This window comes from Antechinus flavipes, chromosome 4, assembly GCF_016432865.1.
Source record: "Antechinus flavipes isolate AdamAnt ecotype Samford, QLD, Australia chromosome 4, AdamAnt_v2, whole genome shotgun sequence".
Taxonomy (NCBI): Eukaryota; Metazoa; Chordata; class Mammalia; order Dasyuromorphia; family Dasyuridae; genus Antechinus; species Antechinus flavipes.
In genome coordinates this window covers 285,039,660-285,062,780 of record NC_067401.1, presented here as the reverse complement: position 1 = coordinate 285,062,780, position 23,121 = coordinate 285,039,660, and the positions used below count along the sequence as shown (strand labels likewise).

Genomic DNA, 23,121 nt, shown 5'->3' with positions numbered 1-23,121 from the left:
TGTCAATGTAATGTGAAGAGTATGTGTACATGGCCCACGCTTTCCTGGCTTTTGCTTTGGTATTCAGGTGAAGAAATTCTCTGAGAGTGTGCTCCTGTCTCTCAGCCAAGAAAGAATTGCTGAGAAACATGAGATTTCAAATAACTAAGACTTTCTGACTTTTGCATTTTACCAGTAGACTTTGAAGGATTCTCATTCATATTTAGTCCAAACTTCAGTGTTTAAAATAAAGAAACAGGATAAATCAGTTCTTAGGGCAGCCTGAAGTTTTATTGTATACTGTCATTTTGCTGGGTTAAAGTTTGGAGTTGTCTTGAGAGAGAATTATGAGTTTGAATGTTCAATACTTAACAAAAAACTTTCATATCCTGAATCACCAAATAACAAAATTCTGTACCTTCAGTGGATCTTCTCATCACCCAAATGAATTGCCATAGGTTCATTATATTATAACAAGTGACCTTTTTATAGGCTTGAAAGTTTGCAAGGGGATTACATGTTATCCAATATAACCCTTTCTTTTCCTCTTCTTCTTTTCCTGTTTTGTACTATTCTCTTGTCTTTTCTTCTCTCCTTTCTTCTTCTATCTCCTCTCTTCTTCCTCTTTCTTTTTCTATTTTGTCTTATCCTCTCCTTTTCTCTCTTATCTCCTCTCTTCCTTTCCTCTTCTAGTCTCTTCTTTTTTCCTTTTCTTATCTTTCCTCTTCTCTCTTTTTCTCTCTTCTCTTTTTTCTTCTCTTATTTTTCTATCTTCTTCTCTCCTCTTTTTTCTTTCTTCTGTGTTCTCTCCTCTCTGGTCCTCTCCTCCTCTCCTCTTCTCTCATTTTCTCTTTTCTTCCTCTCTTCTCCTTTCTTCTCTGTCTTCTCCACCTCTTCTCTCTCCTCCTTTTCTCTTTCCCTCTTCTCCTTCCTTTCCTTCTTTCTCTCTACTCCCATTCAGCAAGTGAACAAGCATTTCTTAAAATCTATGTGTCAGGCACTGTGCTAGGCTTTCAAGATACAAATACAAAAATAAAAATCTAAACACTCAAAAAGCTTACTTTCTGTTCTCTCTCTCTTCTTCCTTCTTTTCCCCTTTCTTAGTATACGTAACACATACACATTCACAATCTTAGCTCATACTTCTCCTCTATCACCTGTCCCATTCTATGCCTTATCTGGGCACGTGTTTTACCTCTTCTGCTAGATTATGAGTTTCTTGAAGACAGTGGATAATGTTTTGTCTGAGCTTTCTTTCCCCATAACACCTAACCCATCGTTTTTCTTTGTAGAACATAATCAATATATCTGTGTTGAACTGAATTAAATGGGACACCAGGAATGACAATTAAATAAGGGGAAATTATTCTATAAATTCCACCTAAATATTAATATCATAACTTCATGGTCACAATTCAAATCCACATTCATATTACCACTACACTATACTATTTGTATAATTCAAGAGATGTAGCTAAAGAAATTTTGCTTTTAAAAAATGCTTTTCCTTAAGCAAACAAAACAAACACAAATACCAAATGTCTTTTTTGAAATTCTTAGCTTTTGTCTATTATTAGTAAACTTCGGGGACCTTGGTACTTCACTCCTATCCAAAAATGTGACCTTTTCCTACAAATCATTCTAGGGATTCCCTTCCCAACCCCAACTCCCTTACCCATATAATATTTCACTTTAACTCATAATGTGATAGGACTATAATACAACTTCTATCAAAAAGAAAAAAAAAGTGAAGACAATACTACTATAAGTATATTGCATCTCCCTTATATTATGGGTTAAATAGGCTTTTGTGGGCTAGCTTCTAATCCCAGCCTCCATTTATAATCCTGTTTCTATGAAAAAATGCAGAAAAGAGTTCCATATGTGATAGAAATAAAATACATCTTTTCCCTTCCACCTGCCAAACTGGTCTACAATGGCAAGGGCTCTAGCTCTGGAATGAGAGGTCTTATATTCAAAACCTACCTCTTACATGACAATCCATCACTGGGTATTTTCACTATCTCTCATACCTAGAACACTATCCTTCCCCAATTTCTCTTCCTTCTATTAATATGTTCTACTTACCCTGCATATAGCTTGCTTTATATATATGTTTGCATTTTATTTCTCTCCTCTCTCCCTCCCCCCACCATTAGATTGAAAGTTCCTTGAGGGCAGGGACTATATTTTTTTGGTATCCCCAGCTCTTAGCATAATGCCTGACACATAGTAAGTGCTTAGTGAATATTTATTGAAATGAATTTCACTATCCATCCTCATCTCTGCCAGCTCCTTGAAAATAAGAACTACTATCTTTTAACTTTCTTTCTTTCCCCATCTCTTAGCACAATGCCTGACATACAATAGGTACTTAATAAATGATTATTGACGAACTTAGATACTTTTATGACTTTAAGAAGTAACTACTCCCTGGTCTTTGTTGTCTCTTCTGGAGAGGGGAATGGAATCGATGCCCAGTCCAACAAGGGTTCTAGGAAGGGAAGTTTACCCTTACTCCCACTGCAGGTGAGCTGTTTGTGCATACAGGACATTTTTTAACTAAAAAGTCACCTCAAAGGCCCTATAGTCTAACTCTTTCATTGCACAGATAGGGAAAATAGGGCTTAAATCAGTGAACTAACTTGTCTAATGTTAAACAACTATTAAATGATGATAGGATTCAAACTCAGAACTTCTGAGTCCAAACCCAATGTTCTTTCTACTATTCTAGTCAGGTTTTCCACTGATTTTTAAATCATGCTCATAAATTATAGAGGTATGGAATTATATACCTCAAATTTATGTAACACTTTTGGGCCTGGTGTCAGAAACAGTCATCTTTGCAGATTCAAATGCACAGACATTTTACTCATTGTGTTACCCTGGAAAAATCATTTAAGCCTATTTGCCTGAGTTTTCTCATCAGTAAAATGAATTAGAGAAGGAAAATGGCAAACAATTCCAGTATCTTTGCAAACAAAACCCCAAATGAGGTCAAACAAGCAAGCAAGCAAAAAAAAAAAAGTAACTAAATATTTTTGAAAGATGTTTGTATCTGAGGCAGCTGGGTAACACAGGGGATAGAGTACTGGGCCTTAAGTAAGAAAGATCTGGGTCCAAATGCAGTCTCAGACACTTAGTCTAGCTCTGTAATTCTGGAGATGTTATATAGTATAAATTTCCTCATCTGTAAAATGGAGATAAAGATATCACCAACCTCCCAGGATTATTGTTAGGATTGGATGATAATAGTTGAAAAACACTTTGAAAATCTTAGAATATATGAAAATAATATAAATATATAAATACATGACTAAGGCAGATATATGCTACATAATATTTTATATTATATTAATTATATTATGATTATATAATTGTAATATAAATATAAATGCTATCTGCTTTCAAAAAGGTACTGTTGCATAGTGGGTAGAGTAATACACCTAAAGTAGGGAATGTCTGGGTTCAATTCCCATCTCTGCCACTTACTGGTCAATGTTTCTCTTAGCATTAATTTTCCTCATCTGTAAAATGAGAATGACATCTTTTACATCTTCCTCCCATCTTTCTTTTAATGCTCAAATGAGATGAGACACCAGGGTATGTACATGAATAAATATGCACACATGCATGTATATATGCACATGTGAACATATATGATATGTGTATATATATTATATATATATGTGTGTATAAATAGAGAGGGGAGAGGGAGAGAGAAAGAGAAGATGAGAGGAGAGAAGAGGAAAGGAGGGAAAGAAGGAAAGGAGAGGAGAGGATAGAAAAAGAAGAGAAGAGCAGAGAGAAACACAGAGATACACAGAGAGAGACAGAGACAGGGAGATAAAGTGCTTGCTTCACTTGCTTTGGAGTGGTAGGTAAATGCCAGATATTATTATCTCATTTATTCCTTGAAAGAAATTACAAGGCAAAAACAAAATTATTAGTACCTCCATTTTACAAAAGAGAAAATTAAGACCTAGAGAAATAAGGGCTTGGCTCAGATCATGCCCTACTGTGGCGCAACAATGGATCCCAAGAACCTTTGATAATACAAAGAGTTCTTGCCTTGGAATTAGTAAGTCTTAGATTTGAGTCCTGCCCCAAATACTTATTAGCTGTGTCTCATTGGACAAGTTCTTAACCCCTCTGAGTTTCAGTTTCCTCATCTATAAAACAGGAATAATACTGATAGTCACCTTCCAGGTTGTTATAAGGATAAAATGAAAAGCTGAATGTAAAGAGCTTTGCAAGTCTTAAAAAGCTATTTGAATGTCATATATGATGATGATGATACTTCTCATTCCTAGTCCAGTAGTTTTTCCATTCCCCCATTTTTCAGATATGGAGATGAAAACATGTACAGATTCATGAAATACATGAAAGGATTTATTGAGTTTTCACATGGGTGTGTGAGAGGCAGTGAGACGGAGATTGAATGTGCACACATGTAAAAATGTGCTGGATTATTTAAAAACTAGATTTAAGGCAATTCCATTCCTGGGAATTATTATTTCAGCTCTAGAAAAACATTTCATTATACCTCCATTCACAACTGGGTCTCATTTTTCATAAGCTTTTGGGCTGTATCCAGGGAAAGGACATCACTACTTACAAAGCACTCCACACCATGAGAAATGCTGGCATTTTCACAAAGACATTTGTCAAGCAGTTTGTATGTTTCACCAGGCTTCGACACTACATTTTTTTCACATCTGTCATGTGTTCCAGCTAACCTATTAAATTTGCCTGTCCTGGCAATGCCAGGCTGAATTCATAGATCTCCCTGACACCTTTGCGGCAGCCAGTTCATGTAGTTTATTTATTATCTTTATAAGCACAGACCACTGCAAAGGTTTTACAAACTTGCCATTGGGCAACTCCATTTTTCTTCTTCTTGAAGCTGGTTTATGGGCTGCCATTAAATCCTGGGCAAATCTTAGCATGTAACTTGTGCTGGTTTTTTGGCCGATACAATTGTGTAACATCCCCCCAACCCCGAAGGTCCATACCACCAAGCCACTAGCTGTGAGTCTCAACCATGACCACCTTTCCTCTTGCCCCATCCACCTGATAAAAGTTTTCCTGGGATGTTTTATGGGCAGTAAGGCATATGCTTAGTTACTGGTTGGACAGTCTCAACAACCAGTTTGGGAGATAAAAGAACTGAATTCTAGTTAGAACTCTGCTACTAATTCACTCTGAGCCACAGTCAAATAGTTTCACTTCTCCAGAGCTCAATTGTCTCATTTCTAAAATGACTTGATAACTTGTACAATCTTTTGGATTCAATTTGACAAGCTTCGATTAAGCCTCTACTGTGTGTTCCAGGCAGTCACTGTGCTAAGGATGTAATTACTAATTAACATTTTATACTATCCACTCTGTGCCAGGTACTGCCCTTCCTCACACTCTGTTATTCACTTTACAAATATTGTTTCATTTCATCTTTACAATAACCCTGGGAGATAGGTGTTCTTATTATCCCTAATTTTCTGTTGAGGAAATTGAGGCAAATGAGGTTAATTCACTTGCTCAGGATCTTATACCTCGTAAATATTTGAGACTGTATTTGAATTGAAGTCTTTCTGACTCCAGATGTATTACCCTAAACACTGATACCAAGAGGAAACAAAGTATCTCTGTCCTTTAAGGGTTAAAGTCTACAAGGAAAAAAAATAAAATATATCTAATAAATAAATACAAAATAATTTGAGGAAATTTCAGTAAAGGAATCAGGAAAGGTCTTCATATAGGAAGTGAAACTGGAGAAGTGACTTAAGGGTATTAGGAATTCCAAAAGGTAAGGAGGAACCCAGACAATCTGGGCCAAAGTATAGAAATAGGAGCTGGAATGTCATGTATGGGGGAAAACAAGCAAACCAGTTTGTCTTGGAGCACAGAGCATATAGAAGAGAGTGATTTAAAATCAATCTGGAAACAGAGGTTAGAGCCAGATTGTGAAGACTTTAAATGCCAAATAGAACTCATATTTTATCCTGGAGACAATAGGGAGCTACTGAAGCTTTTTGAGTAATGTTGTAAAATGATCAGAGCTGTGCTTTTGGAGTGTGAAGGATGGGTTGGAATTTAGGGAGAGATTGGAAGCAAGGAGACCAAATTAGTGGTGCTTTTTTAATTGTTTATGTAAGGATTATAACCAATGTATGGACTGAACTTGGGTGGTAAACAATTTGAGAGAGAAGAAAGGAAATGAGAAGACTGGACAACTGGTTGATAAATAACAGTGGGTGGGGTGAGTGAAAATAGAGTTGAGTATAAATCTGAGATTGCCAACCTGAGTGACTGGAAGAATAGTGCTACTCTTACTGGAAATTGAGAAGTTAGAAGCAGGGACAAATTTAGAGGGAAAGATGTGATGAGTTTAATTTTTGCATGATGACTTTAAGATGCTTCAGGGTGAAGATGTCCAACAAAAAACTTGGTGATATGGTACTAGAATCTAGGAGAGCAATGAGAATTAGCTATATACATTTGGAAGTTACCTATAAAGAGCTAATTGAAGTTGATGAGATCATTAAAAAAGACTGTAGAGATAAAAGAGAAGATCCAGAACAGGGACCACACATCCATTACATGGAGAAAATCCAGAAAAGGAAATGGAAAAAGAGGAGTCAGGTAAGAGGAGAACCAGGAGAGAGCAATGCCCTGAGAACCGAAAGGAAGAGAGGAGGTCAGCTTGCTTTAGAGAGGTGAAGAAGGATAATAACAAAAGTCTTTTGTAATTTTGCAAATTTCTGATCCTGCCATATTCTAGGATCTAATTCTCTACTTCCTCTTCATTTTCACAAATTCTGGAGTCTCTGTCTTAAAAAATGAGCTTTTCTTTTTCTATCCAACCAGCTGAGGTACCACAGGAAATCAGCTCTGTGAGTTTGCTAAAAAAGAATCCTTGCTTTCATCTGTTCATTTATCTTCATTTTTCCTTATTCGTGCCAAAAAAGGACATTAGAGTCAGCTTCAGTTTTGACAGCTACAAAATCATTAATGGCACCAAAGACTCCCAGTCTTTTCTAATCAGAACATCTATTATCATCCTGATTAATTCAAATGCTGTGATGAAGTAGGATTCAAAAGTATTTGACAAATGTGATTTCCTTCATTCTGGATCCTCTAGTTGAATGCAAATGTCTTTAAACACAACAGCATTCAGATGGCTTTGTGATGCATTCAAGATTTTCCAATAGAAAGTTCCAGTACAGAGCACCTTCTCTCATCCACATCCCATATAGGGCAGGAAGGAAGATTTAGCATATGAAATCTCTACCCCAGCCATAATGTATGCATGCATTGACAGGAAGGCAAAGGGTCTGTTTTCCTTCAGTCCCGTATTTTCAAATAATTTACAAGGAAGAGACAACTGTGGCCATTTCCAGTTGTCCAGATCTATATCTGGCCACTGGACCCAGGTGGCTCTGGAGGAGAAAGTAAGGCTGATGACTTTGCACAACCTTCTCTCACTTAAATCTAATTCACTTGCAAGTCATGATATCACCTTCCTAATATCATAGTCCTCTTTAAGAATGAAAGAAAAATGACAACAGAAAACTACTGTGACTTCATACACTAAGAAGGAGACATAGTTACTCAGATTTGACCCCAAAGATTCTGCAGGTAACCTGGGAGAATTTGTTTCATCAATGCTCAGTTATCTTCATTATTCAAATGTAATGCCAGAGAAACTGAGGCAGGAGAGAGATTAAAGAGTTTTTAATATTTTATTAATGGGAGAGTAAGATTGACTGGACAGGACTCTCATCTCAAATTATCCAGTCAGACAGAGATAAGTATACTGGGACCAAGGAATCCATGTTAGTCCCAGGGCTGGAGGAGACTGTCATCCCAAAGAATCCAGCGTCCAGCATACAGCCACCAGACGCCAGCCTCCAGCAATGAATGGAGGAACCCCAACTTCTTAAATACCTTTTCTCTCAACAAAGGAAGGGGTAAGAAGTGAGGGAAAACCTCTATCAAGATGGGGGAGGCCATAAATCCTAAAAACCCAGAGACAGGATGTCTGAATACACAGAAATAAAGATATCAGTGAGGTATCTTGGAATATTTTAGAGGGATATTATAAATTCTTGAGGACACAAAAGAGTCAGGAGGTCTACTCTCTTGTTTATCTTGCTAATTTATAACCTTAGAACAAATAATCCTCAGTCTTACTGGGTCAGAGAGGGATTTACAACTAAAGAGATTGAGACAGAACAGGTAAGGAAACTGAGACAAGGGAAACTTGTACAGGGAAACTGAGTTAGGACAGTTAAAGAGAACTGTGGCATAACACTACCTGTAAAATAATAGTGATCCCCTGCTTATAAGATTGCTCTATTTAGTGATTGGATTTTGGACATTTAGCCTATCAGAGGTTTCCCACTGGTTGTACCTTTTCGTTTTTTAAATTGACCTGTGATTTCACTTTTTATGAGGTATGGCAGTTAAGAAACTCCTACCAATGCAGATCTGCACTTACCATGAAAATTATAGTCCTAAAGAGTTGCTTGAGGGCAATAAGAGGTCACAAATCCAGTTTGTCTCAGAAGTGGGATTTGAATTCAGGAATGCCTGACTCTGGAGGTAGGTAGGTAGCTCAGTGAATAGAGTGGGCCTAGAATTAGGAAGATCTGAATTCAAGTCTGATCTCAGCTGCTTACTAGCTATGTGTCCCTACATAAGTCATAAGATCTCTGTTTGCCTAAATACACTGGAAAAATTAATGGTAAACCACTCCAGTATTTTTCCAAGAAAATAGCATGCTATATCCACGGATCATGAAGAGTTGGACATGATTTAATAGCAAATACCTGACACTAAAATCAGATCTTTATCCATCAGAAAACCTGAATTTTACAGGGGAAAACAACATACCTCTTGTTAAGTAAATATACAATATATGCAAAGTAAATTCAAAATAAAAAAAGTTCATGCTTATGACCTCTTTCTCCCTCCCCCAGCCCATCTTCCCTTGTTTTCAGCTTCCCTATCTTTGTCCAGAGAATCCCAACTTAGTCACCTAAGTTTTTAAACTTACAGTTATCCTTAATTCTTTCTTCTCCATCACTCCCATCTACTCAATCAGTTATCGAGTCTTTTACCTGTACATTTCCTAAATCCATCCCCTTTTCTCCACTCACATGGGAATCCTCTTAGTTCAGATCCTCATCTCCTGAATTATTGCAATAGGCTATTAATTGGTGTCCCTGCCTCAAGTTTCTCTCCTTTAATCTATCTTCCAGACAGTTTTGCCAGAATGATATTCCTAAAGCAAAGTTTGTATTGTGTTACCTTGCTTAAAAAGCTCCAGTGGCCCCTGTTGCTGCTAAGATAAAATATAATCTCTGTTTTAAAGTACTTTACAATCTGGCTCCAGCTTTCTTTTCTATCCATATTTTGTATTATTCCCCTACACATACCAGATGTGTGGTATCAATATGAATTAGAGGGAAAGAGGGGCAGCAATGTTTTGGAGTGGAATTTATGGCATACTGTAGAGTCAAAATAAATCTTAGCAGCTGATTGGGCAGGAAAAAGTTAGAGTGTGGTGGAAAGGAAAGAGTCAAAGATGACTTAGAAGTTACCAATCTAGTTGGCTCAGAAGATGATAATGATGCTTTCGACATTTGTGTGAGAGCTAGACCTTTTCTTCTGCCTTCTACATGAGTTCAGTCTTATCCATCAGCCATACTATATCAAGCCCGCTTTTACTCTGTGTGCCAGAAAATGGCAAATTCAAATACGGTCCCAGATATCCACTTCAGATTTCTCGAATATAAAACAGGGATAATAATAGCATCTACCTCTCAGAATTGTTTTGAGAATCAAATAAGATAATAATTGTAAAGTGCTCAGCACAGTGCCTGACACATAGTAAGCACTTATTAAATCTTTCCTTCCTTATTCTTCTTTCCTTCCTTCCTTCCTTCTTTCATTCATCCCTTCCTTCCTTCCTTTCTTCCTTTCTTCTTCCTTTCTAAGTTTTCAATCTCATAGTCATTCTTAATTCTTCTCTCTACCACTCCCATATACCCAATCAATTGCCAAATATTTTACCTCTACAATATTTCCTAAATCCATCCTTATTTCTCCCCTCACATAGGAACTCTCCTAGTTTAGATCCTCATCACCCATCACCTGAATTATTGAAATAGATTTCCTCCCTCCTTTCCTTCCTTTCTTCTTTCTCTCCCTTTCTCCCCCTCCCTCTCTTCCTTCTTTCTGCTCTTTGTTGCATGCAAATTTCAATCTAAATATGAGCTTATGTTGCCACATGCTGCTCCTCAATGAATGAATCCCTCAACAAGCATTTATTCAAGTTCTTCTTTTGAACCAGACCATGTCATGAAGTGATGCTTGAGCTGAGGTTTAAAGGAAATGTAGGATACTAAATCCAACCAGATACATTAACACATTTTTTATTGAATAAATGCTTCTAGGGGAAGGAGATAGGAATCAAGGACATCACCTATGCTGAGATTCTTTCAGTAACCCAGGCATAGTGAGGAGGGCCAAGGCTGGGGCAATGGCTATAGAAATAAAGAATAAGGAGGGAGAGGTATAAGGAGGTGCATTGGAAAGAAGTAGGAGTTGAGAGACATGGAATTTAGCTTTGGTATTACCACTAAACAGCTTCTAATCATGGGCAAGATACTTCATCTCTCCCTCAAACAGTTAGTCAATAAACATTTATATTAATAGTAATCACTGCATTGATACAATACTTTTGTGGGTGTAAGGCACTCATATGACCAATACAACAATCTTAAACAGATAGGGGCTATTATTAATCTCCATTTTATAGCTGAAGAAACCAAGCCAGGAGGCTTGCCCACAGTCACCCAGTTGGACACAAATTCAGCTTTTTCTTCTTCCAAATTAATCACTAGATCCACTATACCACCCAGGAAGTATTAAGTGCCTACTTTCTTGTAAGGCACTATGATAGACACTGGAGATGGGGAATAGGGACTAGGTCCAGTGAAGAAGCTTCCTTTATCAGTTTAACTCGGGACCTTTTCTGCAATTTATAACCTTAGAGAAATGCTCAAAGCATTGAGAAGTGACTTGTCCAAGTCCTGGGGAAATGAAGACAAAAATAAAATAGTCTCTACCTTACTTGGCCTTCTATACCATTGTAAAAGACAAAATATATACAAAACATTAGACATAAAAACTCAAAATTGCAATGAAACTTTTGGAACATGCTAGATAAAAATATAATGTTATTTGAGTGAGGAGGAGAAAAAGGCATCAGCAACTAGGGGGATCAAGAAAGATATCTTGTAGAACATGGTATTTGGGCTAGCCTTAAAGGAAATTAAGGGTTCTAGGATGTAAAGATAGGGAGAAAATTTGAACTGAGTTCAATTTCCCCATCTGTGAAAGGAGTTTAACTATATATTCTCTGAGGTCGCTTATATGTTTAAATGATATCAAGAGCCCATGTAGTACAGTTCAAGAGAGTTTTTTTGAGATTTGATTATGCTTCTTTAGAGATTCCTGGAGATCCCTGGAGAGTCACTTTTAAATTCCCTACTCCTATCTTCAGCAGTATTACTTGTGGAAATTCTCCATGTGCCTTTGTTCTCACCCTCCCCTCATCCCATGCCAGCTCTAGCTCTTTACACCAACTGTGTCCTTAGAACTGGTAGACTTATTCATTGTAAACCAAGTGGTAATGATAGGACTCAAGAGGATTGAGTCAATATGAGTCATTGGCAAAGGAAGGCTTTGATTTTAGTTTTGGTTTTGATTTCGTGTGATGTTAAGATGGACTCTCTACTTCCCCAGGCAGGATAATAAATCCCATGTGAGGAGGTTACATCAATATGGTGTTGAAGATTCATCCTTCTGCAGAGACCAAGAATGAAGACATAAATGTATCTCTATTCTGCAGTATCATTATTGCTTTGATTTAAAACTAGTGTGGGTGGAAGTGATTTTTAAATCAACCTGCTCTCACACTATTAAAAAAATCACATTTTCAGTGTTTATCTTAGCACTTTTTAGCAGATTAACAAGTAGAATGTTCATTAAGGGGTTTTAGCTCATGAAGAAACTAGGATTAAAGGATACTGAACAAAAAAGGACAGCTAGCTGGTGGTGAATAGAGTGCCCAGCCTGGAGTCAGGAAAACTCATTTTCCTGAGTTCAAATCTGGCTTCAGACACTTGACTAGCTGTGTGACCCTGGGGAAGTCAATTTGACTCTATGTCAGTGTAAAAACGAACTATTAAGGAAATGGAGAAACACTCAAGTATCTCTGTCAAAAAACAAACAAACAAACAAACAAAAAACAAATGAAGTCCCAAAGAATTAGATGTGACTGAAAAATAGTTGAGCAGAAAGGTTTTTTTAAGCACCATGGACATCAGTTGGTATAGAAAAGTAATTTTTCAGTTCCTGTTTTTTCATTTCTCCCTACAGAGAAGAGAAAATTTGGTCTCCAGATAGGATTTTAGAGTTGTATACTCAAGATTGGAAAGGAATTTAGAGAACTTCTAGTCCAATCTCATTTTACAGAAAAGGAAACTGATTCTTAGGGACCCTAAGACTATACAGATAAGTGTCAGAGGTAGTATTTGAATTCAGATCCGGTGACACTAGATCCCAACATACACACACACACACACACACACACACACACACACACACACACCTACTTCTTGGTTTCCTGTACTTGCTTAGTTAAGAAATTTGTTTCCCTTTCTCCAAATCTAAAACCCAGGTTTAAACCAGAGAATAGCCACCAGTGTCCCTGAGTGATAGATCCTGGACCATTTTCTAACAGCACTTTGTGCTTTTCCTCTATTTGCTCATCTCCACTTAGCTTCAAGTCCTTCTCCAGATGGACAAGATGCCGCCCGACCAGCCAGCAAGAATCCCTCCACCTGGACTGTGGAAGATGTAGTCTGGTTTGTGAAAGATGCTGATCCCCAGGCCTTAGGACCTCATGTGGAGCTCTTCAGAAAACACGTATGCAGATATTGTGGGCCCTGGGGAATGGGATAAGGGGTGGGAGTGGGAGGGCTAAGACAAACTTACAGATGACATGGACTTGTTCAGGTGGACCAAATGAATATATCTCACTCCCTTCTATCAAAGTGAAATACTTGAGATGCAGCAAAAAGAACACTTGCCTACTCTCCATTACCCAGAAAGAGAATGAAGGTTTTTTTCAGAGGACTACAATTCAAATCTTGCTTCTGGTGCTTAATATCAGCATTATTTTGGAGAAATCACAAACCTCTTCAGGCCTCAGTTTCCCCAGTTATGAAATGAGAGAGCTGCACTAAGGTCCTTTCTAGCTCTAGATTTAAGATCCTACAACCAATTCTCTTATATCTGCTTCAGAAATAGCATTTCACTTGTTCCACATATTATCTGGTTTTGACATTTACCAGGTAGGCCAGGGTAGGATTACATTATTTCCCCTCAAAATGAAGTAGTAGCTGGTCTGTACAGTATATTGCTAATTTGAGTACTTATTAATCAAAAGGAATTTATAGGGGATACCCAGTTAGGATCTTTCCTAGAAAATATGACCCTTCCTGCCCCCTACACTAGGACCCACTCTCACAAAAAGAATCAAAGAAATTCTTAAGGCTCAGATCTCAACATTCCCATAGACCATGCATGGAAGGTGAGAGTTTACTGGCATTTGAAATTTGTGTTACTGTTTAACACTACTGGTCTCTGAGCACTTGGTGGTCTTATGTATGAGTTATTGCTCATGATAATGAGTCACGATCACTGACCTCAGATTAAAGATTGACTTGGACCTCACATGGAGCTCTTCAAAAAACATATATGCAGATGTTGTGGGCCCTGAGGAATGGGATAAGGGGTTTGGGGTGGGGGGGCTGAGATAAACATATAGATGGCACTGACTTGTTAAGGTAGACCAATGAACAGAACCTCACTGCCTCCCCAACATGCATGTGAGTGCACACACACAACACACACACACACACACACACAAACACAACTCTTTTAGTGTCCTGTGTCCTGTTTAGATAAGAAAAATTATTTTTATTTCTACAGGACTAAAGGCCAGGATTAAATCAGATAGTAGCCACTACAAAAGAGAGACTTCTTCTCTTGTTGGGCCAGGAGAACACTACAACGCAGTAGACACCGCAAAAAACCAAAACAAAACAAAACAAAAAACAAAAAAACAAAACAAAAAAAAAAAACCACTTGTCTACTTTGTATTACCCAGAAAGAGAATGAAATTGAATTCTCAGGCTTAACCAAAACAAATGAAACACAGTTTTTAAAATTCCCTGAGATTTGCCAAAGCCAGGGGCTGGATTCACACTAAACTATCTTATTAACTTGCTATGTCATCTCCTAGTAAAATGCATTATTTGTTTTTACTCAATCTCTGGAAACATCTTATTCCAATAAATTCCTTAGGTAGAGAATTAGAAGAAGCAAGAATGCTTGTGACAAGCCCACCTCTACCATTTGTTCTATAGTTGCTATTGGCAAGGAAAGCTTCCTTACTACATACCCCAAAACTTTAAGGAACACCATAATGGCATGACTGGGTAGCCTGGATTACTTGACAAAATAGTCACATTGGCATTGCATTGATGTCTGGGGTGGCAGGAGCAGGAAGGAGGGAGGGAGGGGAAAATAAAGCTAATATCTCTACTGACACCTGAATCTTATTCACATGGTTTTTTTTATAAAATGAAAGTTTATGCAACTATTAGTACTATCTATTGGTTCTATTCTCATTCAAAAAGGCTCTAAAGAAAATGAAAACAAAAATCACCCCACATTCTTGCCCTACTGTCCAATGTCCCTCTGTTTTCTCTATCCCTTTCCCTACCAAGAACACAGCCATTCTCAGTCTATCATTACAATATCCATGAGAAGTTTGGTTGAGACCAAAGATATATATATCACTGCAGTGTCTAATATCTGGGAGGGTTTTATATCATACATTTCAGGTCTACTACATAGCAATGCTACTGATGTTTTGTTTTGTTTTTAAAGCAAATATCCGAGAATTTACTCATCCAAATAAGAGCTGTCCCCTTTATTTTTATTTTTATTTTGAAGAGGGAGGATGGGTTCACAACCATTAATAAGTGTCTGAGGCTACTTTTAAACTCAGGGTCTCCTGACTTCAGGGCCTGTGCTCTATCCACTGTGCCCCTAGCTACCCTGAGTGCTGTTTGCTTTGGAGCAATCCCCTTGGGAAGCTGGGTACTTAGCCCTGCACTTACTTATTTCTTATTTTTTCTACTTACCTTTGAATGACTTTTGATTGTAACAAAAAAAAAAATCAAATCTCCTGTCAAATGACAAATGAATGAGGTTTTATATTCATAAAGATATGCCCCAGTTGGCTCAAAAGAAATTCCAAAAATGTTCTAAATAATGACAATTTCATTAGAATAAATGTCTATCCTCAGAAGAGGACTACTTTGAAAGGGTTAATAATTATTTATGTTTATAAGTTTGAGGATTATTTGTGTAAAATCACAACTATCACTTTGTGTTCTAGGAAACATCAACCTTTTATGAATCAAAGAATGCTTTAAATGCATGAGAAAAAGCCATTATTAAAAATAGTAGTTTTTATTCTTTGTGCCCTGAACCCCATAGATAGTGAAGTCTATGTACACCTAAGAATGTTTTTAAATAATTAGAGGAAATGACAAATTACAGTTACTAATTTGGAATTACAGTTAATAATGGTGTAATTTTTGCCCTATTTGAATTTATGGACCCCTGAAATCTATCCATAAGTTTCTTGGAGTCCATGGACTCCAAGTCCATGATCCCCAAAAGAATCCTATGGAGTTCTTTTATAAAGTGAAATATAATACTATAATTTATCTTTTTCTGAAATCTAGATTTTCATTTAAGGTCATTTAAAGTAAGGTAAAGCTGTAAATTCCATTCCCAAGGAACAAATATCAAAGAAGGGTTTAGGTGGGCATTTAATTTAAGATCCCTGCCTAATTTCTTGATGAATAGAACTTGGTTTTACAGATCATAAACTATCAACTTTGTGAGATCATTCAAACCATCTCCCTTACTTCAAACTTCGTCCCACTTCCTCCCTCTCCTATTCAATCAGTTACCAAGTTTTATAGATTCTGTTGTATGACAGCTCTTTCATTGTCCTCTTCTCTCTTATTTTTCCTGATACAGCCCAAGTACAGGGCTCCTTATCACCTCCCATTTAGACATTGACAGTAGCCTCCTAACAGGCTATCTTATCTCCACTTTGTCCATCTCCAATTTATTCTTAATACTGCTACTAGACTAATCTTTCTTATGCATTGACTCAGCAATGTTATTATTCTACTCAAAAATCTTTTAAATAGAATCTGGATTTTTTTGCCTGGAATTTAAAGCTTTCCACAACTTGACACCAGCCTACTTTTCTAACTTTTCCCCAAAGGGCTCCACTCCCAAATTATTCTAAACTCCAGCCAAACAGCATTCTAGTCTACTTCCCCACCCCACCCCCACATGTCATGTGATTCCCTAATTCCAGAGCTTTTGCTTTTGCTCTTCTTTCTGCTTGCTGCTCTCTCTCTCTCCCTCTTTTCCTATTGAACCTAATAACCAACTCAGGTACTTTCCTTCAGGAAGGAAACTGGAGCCAGACCAACAATATAATGCTGTGGTAGATAGAACCTCATCTTAAAGCTTTCTTTGCTGCTTACTCCTACTCTGGGATAGAATACATTGGGGTGCTAACAACCAGATAATAAACTTTACTGACAAGTACCCATAAACACCAACCCCCAAAACTAATAATCATTACTCAGAGACAAAAGATCAAAAGATCAAAGCCTACAAATCCACACACACACACACACACACACACACACACACACAGTGAGAATATCCCATGAAAACTGCTAAAGAACTTCATTAAAACATTAGTAGCCATTAGCACAACTGGATAAATCAGTTTATCATATTAATTTGCTGTTATCTAACAAATATCAGGGTCCAGAGACAATGGGGTACAGGAGAGGTCTTCTTTTCATTGAGAATGTAAAGCGGAGAAAGAGAAGTTTATTGAAGAAGCCTGGATAAAGATCTAATCTTGTCCAAGGAAGGCTTATGCCAGTAGGAAACTCTGGATTTAGTAGGTTGGTAAAATATAAGAAGAAAGGATGCAAGGGGGGGAAGGGCAATTAAAGGGAGGGAAGGGCCAAAGACAATCTTGACAGGCTCCAGAATTCTGTCCAAGGCTAGATCCAAGGAGAAAAGGAGGCGTGTTGCTCTTCCCACAGTTAATGAATAGTAATCATTCCCCTTCTTGACGTCCTTATCATTTACTTTCCATGTTGAGTCTATGGTTCTGGGAAATATACAGTACAGGTATCTAAACTGAGGTGAGAAGAGGCTAAAGAAGCCCAGTTGAATTAGACTCATGAATTAAATATATCTCCAAGAGTTCTGTGCTTTTCTTAGCAAAATGGGATTAAAACAAGTACCACTGGTGATTAGTGTATTAACTGTAGCCCTATAATTGCATGTGCTAAACCCTAGTAAGATGCAGGTGAATAATTTGTGTATAGTTATTGACAGGACCAGAAGACACCTAAAACCTCTCGCTGGGAGTAATTACCACATTGGCAATCAACTAAAGTTAGGGATGAAAATTTTAGGGAAAAAAATCACAAGAGGTCCAGGGAATGAATGGCATATGGGGAAAGGAAGCTGCCAAACCTCAGACCTGGTTTTGTTTGCATATTTTAGGATATGATGGATGTCATATCTTATTCCTAGAGACATAGAGGTTGGAGTAAGGGAATGTGGTTTTGAGAATACAACTGAGATATAATTTCCTGAGCCCTCGCTGAGTAATAGGGATGTTGTTTTCTCCAGTTCCTTCAACAAGGAGACATAGGCAATGACCTGAAACATACCAGAAGAGAATAATAGCCAACAGAATATAAACTCTTTATGGGTAGAGAGTTTGCTTTTTTATCTTTGCATTCCCATTATGTAGAATAGTACCTGAAACATAATAGGTGCTTAATAAATTCTTGTTCAAGAGTTCTTTATCTCTTAGTTCTCTACCCGTTGTGAGACTCTGAACAAGGCATTGACTCATTTCATGAAAGTAAACAAAGCATAAGAGATCATAAGATTTAGACCTCAGAGATCATGTTAGTCAATGCTTTCATGAAGAAACTAATGTCAGAAAGAGGAAATAACTAGTCTAGGATAACAAAGGTTAAAAAGCAGAATAGGAATTCAAACTCAAACCTTCTTCCTTTAAATCCAGTATTCTTTCCATTGAAAAGAACTCTGGAGACAAGGACATGTGCATACACAACATGTAAAGATTAAACTTTTAAATAATATCTTGATCATAGATTTAGAACTTCAAGAGACCTCCTTTTATCCATGAGGAAACTGAGGCCCCAAAAAGTGAAATAATTTTCTAAAGTTTACACAGATAACAAATGCCATTATCAGGATTTAAACCTACATCTTCTTACCTAAAAATCTAACACTCTTTCCAGGCAAGATGGAGGAAATAAATTAAAATAACTGGTAAACATGAAGGTGTCTCCCCTTTAACACTTATACTTCTTAAGTATATATTTACTCAACTATACACTCAAACACATTCTTAAATGACAATTTGCAACCCTATTGTTATACACATATATACTTATATACATACATGATGTATACACATAATACATATACATATATATACATAACACAGATATAACTATAATCATTGGTATCAATATAACTATAGATGGCAGATACATGGTATAGTGGATAGATTCTGCTCCTAGATTCCAGTTAGGGAAGATCTGAATTCAAATTCAGCCTCAGACACTTAATATCTGTGTAATCCTGGGCAACAAACACACAAACTCTGTTGCCTCAGTTTCTCCATTTGTAAAATAATCTGGAGAAGGAAATGTAAACCAGTCTAGTATCTTTGCCAAGAAAACTCCAAATGAGATCACAAAGAGTTAGACATGACTGAAACAACTGAATAACAAATCCGTGTGTGTGTGTGTTTGTGTGATATATGTGTGTATGTATATAATATGTGTATAATTATGGATTATAATATAATTTACACATATAATATATAAATACATACATATATACATATATGCAGAAAGACAGAAAAACATGGAATATATTTGGGAAATATATTACATATATATGTGTGTATATGTATATATATGTATATATATATATATATACATATACATGTGTGTGAGTGTTTCTCAGAAAAAAAGAAAAAAGGTCAAATCAATCCTGAGGAAAATTAAGCCACACATCCTGAGTATGTTTATTTGTTTTTCTTCAAGTCACCAGAGCACTTTAAAAGTACCTTTATCCTACAGAGCACTAAATAAATTAATCAGTCATTATTATTACCATCATTATTACTAATTAAAAACTTAAATTTCTAATGTACAAGGCTTTGTTTCTAGTGATAGTTCTTGGTTTTTGATATTTTCTCTGCAAATTTAACTTGGAAAAGGTAGAAGTAGTTATTTGACAAGGAAAATGCAACTCACCTTCTTAAAACTTTCATGTGATTTTAAATCAACTTTGGCCCTAAAATTCACAAGTCCAAGCAATTTGAAACAATGCCTCCAAATTATTAACCTGCTCATATCCTTTGATGTAGTAATACTACTATCAGACCTACCTTCTATACCTATACATCTGTCCCTCTCAGTGTCTTATAAATAATCATAAATATATTTTATTATTATGAATTATAATTATATTATTATAATTGAAAAGAGAAAAGGAGCTTTATAAATACATATATTTATATAAAAGCTCTTTTTACTATATTAAGAACTAAAAGTATGTCCACCTATTTTAAAATGACTAAACAAATTATGGTTTGTGAATGTAATAGAATACAATAGGAAATGATAGAAGAAATAGTTTTGGAGAAAACTGAGAACTCTATAAACTGATGTAGAGTAAAATGAACAGAATTAGAACAATATCTACAATAACAGCTTTTATAAAGAAAACATCTTTGAAAATATTCTTTATCATTGCAATGTTGAACCATGAGTCCAGAGGACTGAAAAATGAAACATGTCACCAATCTCTTGTCAGAGAGAGGATTGTCTTAAAATGAGACTCATAATTTTCCAAGTCTCCAATATGTATATTTTTCTGGATCCTTATTTGTTATGAGAGTTTTGTTTTTCATGTTTCATTATTATTATTCAATTAAGAGGTGGTGCAGTGGGAGAAAGAAATAAAAAATTAAAAAATTAAAATAAGGTACATGTGAAAAATATTTACAAGTATATAACTATCCTCTTCCAAATATCCTATCTCTGTCTCTGACTCTTTCTATACCTCTGTTTCTTTCTGTCTCTTTCAACTAGGAAATTGATGGCAATGCATTGTTACTGCTAAAGAGTGACATGATCATGAAGTACCTGGGCTTGAAACTAGGGCCAGCACTGAAACTTTGCTACCACATCGATAAACTCAAGCAGTCCAAGTTCTGAGATTCTCTAGAGCATAGAAACCAGATGTTGACACCAGTAAAAGGGTAGACTTTAAGGTAATATGCTGCCTTACCAACATACAACTCCAACCACAAAATTTTTCCCTTAAAATAACAAAAACTAAAAACAAAGACTTTAGTTTTGGTTTTTTTTCAACATTTGTGCATTTTTACCTTTTTTGTTTAAAAAAAAATCAAGTATAGCCTTTTAAAGTGGCCGCTTCATGTTAACAAGTTGCAAAAAAAAAAAATTTAATAATTTTTTAATGTTCCTAATATCATTGCTTTTCTTAAAGTAGGCCTTATTTTTATAACCCCAAAGTGAGAACACTGCATATATCAGCCCTCTGAGACACCTTGGGGAGTGACAAAGAGACTATAAGAAGAGAGACAACCCTGGCAGACTCTGGGGGTGAGGGAATTAATCCCTGGTTTATTACAAAGTATTGCCATTCCAAACAGTGCCAACAGCAGCACTGCCCAGTGTTACATACAACACCTTAGGACATTTCCAGTGTTGGTCAGTTTGGTTCAACTCTCAGAGATACTTCTGAGAATGACTTCTTTGTCTTGCACTATGTGGAAAACTTGAATTCTTTTACTTCCCAAAAAGAGAGAGAGAGAGAGCACAAAAGAGAAGAGGAAAAGAGAGAAGAAATGAGAAGAAGAGAAGAGAAGAGAAGAGAAGAGAAGAGAAGAGAAGAGAAGAGAAGAGAAGAGAAGAGAAGAGAAGAGAAGAGAAGAGAAGAGAAGAGAAGAGAAGAGAAGAGAAGAGAAGAGAAGAGAAGAGAAGAGAAGAGAAGAAGAGGATTTATTTCTTAGTGGATGAAATACCTTGTTGTCCCACTAGAGGGGAGACTTTTAATGAACTTTTTAGATTTTTAACTTCACAATATTGCTCTTAGACAATATTGGTGTGAGGGAATAGCTGTTTTCTTGAACTGCACCTGACCTGTACATTTGGCTATAACCCAACCAACTCATCTATAATCAGAACCAGAGAATGCAACAAAGCAAAGAAACCAAAATCCAGAGTGGTGCTGTTTTGTGTTCAGTAATTATTGGCTCACTGGCTGACAATATTACTGGCTAACTGATTGACTGCCTATCTGTCTAACTGAGTGGCTAACCAACAGGAAAAGAGAGTCCTTCTGTTTCATGCTCCCTAATTGTTGTTAACTGGTTGACTGACTGTCTGAGTAACTGTTTTTTGTCTGTCTGTCTAAATGAGTGACTGAGTGACTAGATGATTGATAGTCTGTCTGAATGCCTTTCTATCTGAGTTGGATGACCAACTGACTAGCCAACAAACTAAAAAAAATTCTATTTTAGCTCATTGATTTTTTTGACTGACTAGCTGAAACCTGGCTGACAAATAACCAAGTATCAAGAACAGAATTTTTGTCGCACTGAAATATTTTGTTTTTTATCATGCTGAACTTAGTAGAATATCCATTTTGTTGCTATTTCTACTTGGATCTCTTTGATTCTATTACAAAAAAATCTCAGAAAAGAGTGAGTCACATATCGTCAACTGGAAAATATGAAAATTCTGAACCAAGTTCTGGACCTAGAAAGCACTGACCTAGAAATATCCTTGCTGGACTGTAGTTGTAACTGTGGTTAATTTCATTAGTTTTTAACACATACACAGACATGGTGTTTAGGGTTGGATTCAATTTACAAATAAGTTTTCTCTCCCCACCATGAAGGCATACAAAAAATTGATTTTCTACTACTTTCACAGCTGTGTCCAACAGAAGAATGATATAGTCTATAATTTAATAGGACAGGAGGAGATTGAACACTTTTTTCTCTCTCTCTGTCTCTTGGTTTTCTCTCATTGAGTTAGAAAACTTGAATCTTTCAGAAAGGTGATTTGATCTTTTCTAAATGGAACATATTCTTTCTCAAAGAGTATTCAGAGTGGTAAAGGAGTCTACAACATGGCAAACTTCATGTTTTCCTAGGAGTTTTAGAGCCAGAACAAACCTAAGTAGCAAATTGGCTACCTATAATCGAGGCAAGATTTCTTTGAATACCATTAAAAATGCTCAACTCCAGAAAAAACGCTGAAGTCCATATGCATGAAGGGAACCTTGGAGAAATTGGCTTCATGAGTGAATGTCTGAAATAATTGTATACCATGACATGCTTTTTCACTGAAGACTGACTTGAAAATGGGGAAAGGAAAAGGAAGGTGAAAAACTTTTAAGAAACTTGCTTCAATGAGAGTCTTGAGTTTTCCACTTGTAAAAAAATGATCTGAAGCTCAGACTTTACAAATGGACCTCATTTTGTTTGCCTCAGTGATTGTTAAGTTTTACTAGAAATGAAAAAATCTTTTTAACCATGATTGGTACAAAAAATAAAAGCTTTTTTTGGGAAGGGAGTTCATCTCCAACAAGTTCGGTAAATCTAAATAATTACTGCTGTATATGATATTGATTCATTTCCCTCAAATGCTATTGTACATAGTCAAAGCAGTTCAGTGCATATAAAAAACACTCTATACATAAATGCCGGGTAATTCTAAGACAATCTAGTTTCTTATAAGTGTCATTGTCTTGATGATAGTACTCTGATTTTTTTTTATTCCTCTTCCACAA

At 36.4% G+C, this 23,121-nt stretch overlaps 1 protein-coding gene across 2 annotated transcripts in view; it reads left to right on the top strand.

The window, feature by feature from the left end:
* SCML4 (Scm polycomb group protein like 4) overlaps window positions 1–22,904 on the top strand; it is a 179,779-nt gene extending 156,875 nt beyond the window's left edge. For both annotated transcript variants that reach the window (XM_051997487.1, XM_051997489.1), the window contains 2 exons: window positions 12,833–12,978; window positions 20,388–22,904. In XM_051997487.1, coding sequence (XP_051853447.1) covers window positions 12,833–12,978; window positions 20,388–20,513 — 272 coding nt within the window. In that variant the 3' untranslated portion in view covers window positions 20,514–22,904. The remainder of the gene's footprint in view (window positions 1–12,832; window positions 12,979–20,387) is intronic.
* The last annotated feature ends 217 nt before the right edge of the window (window positions 22,905–23,121 follow it).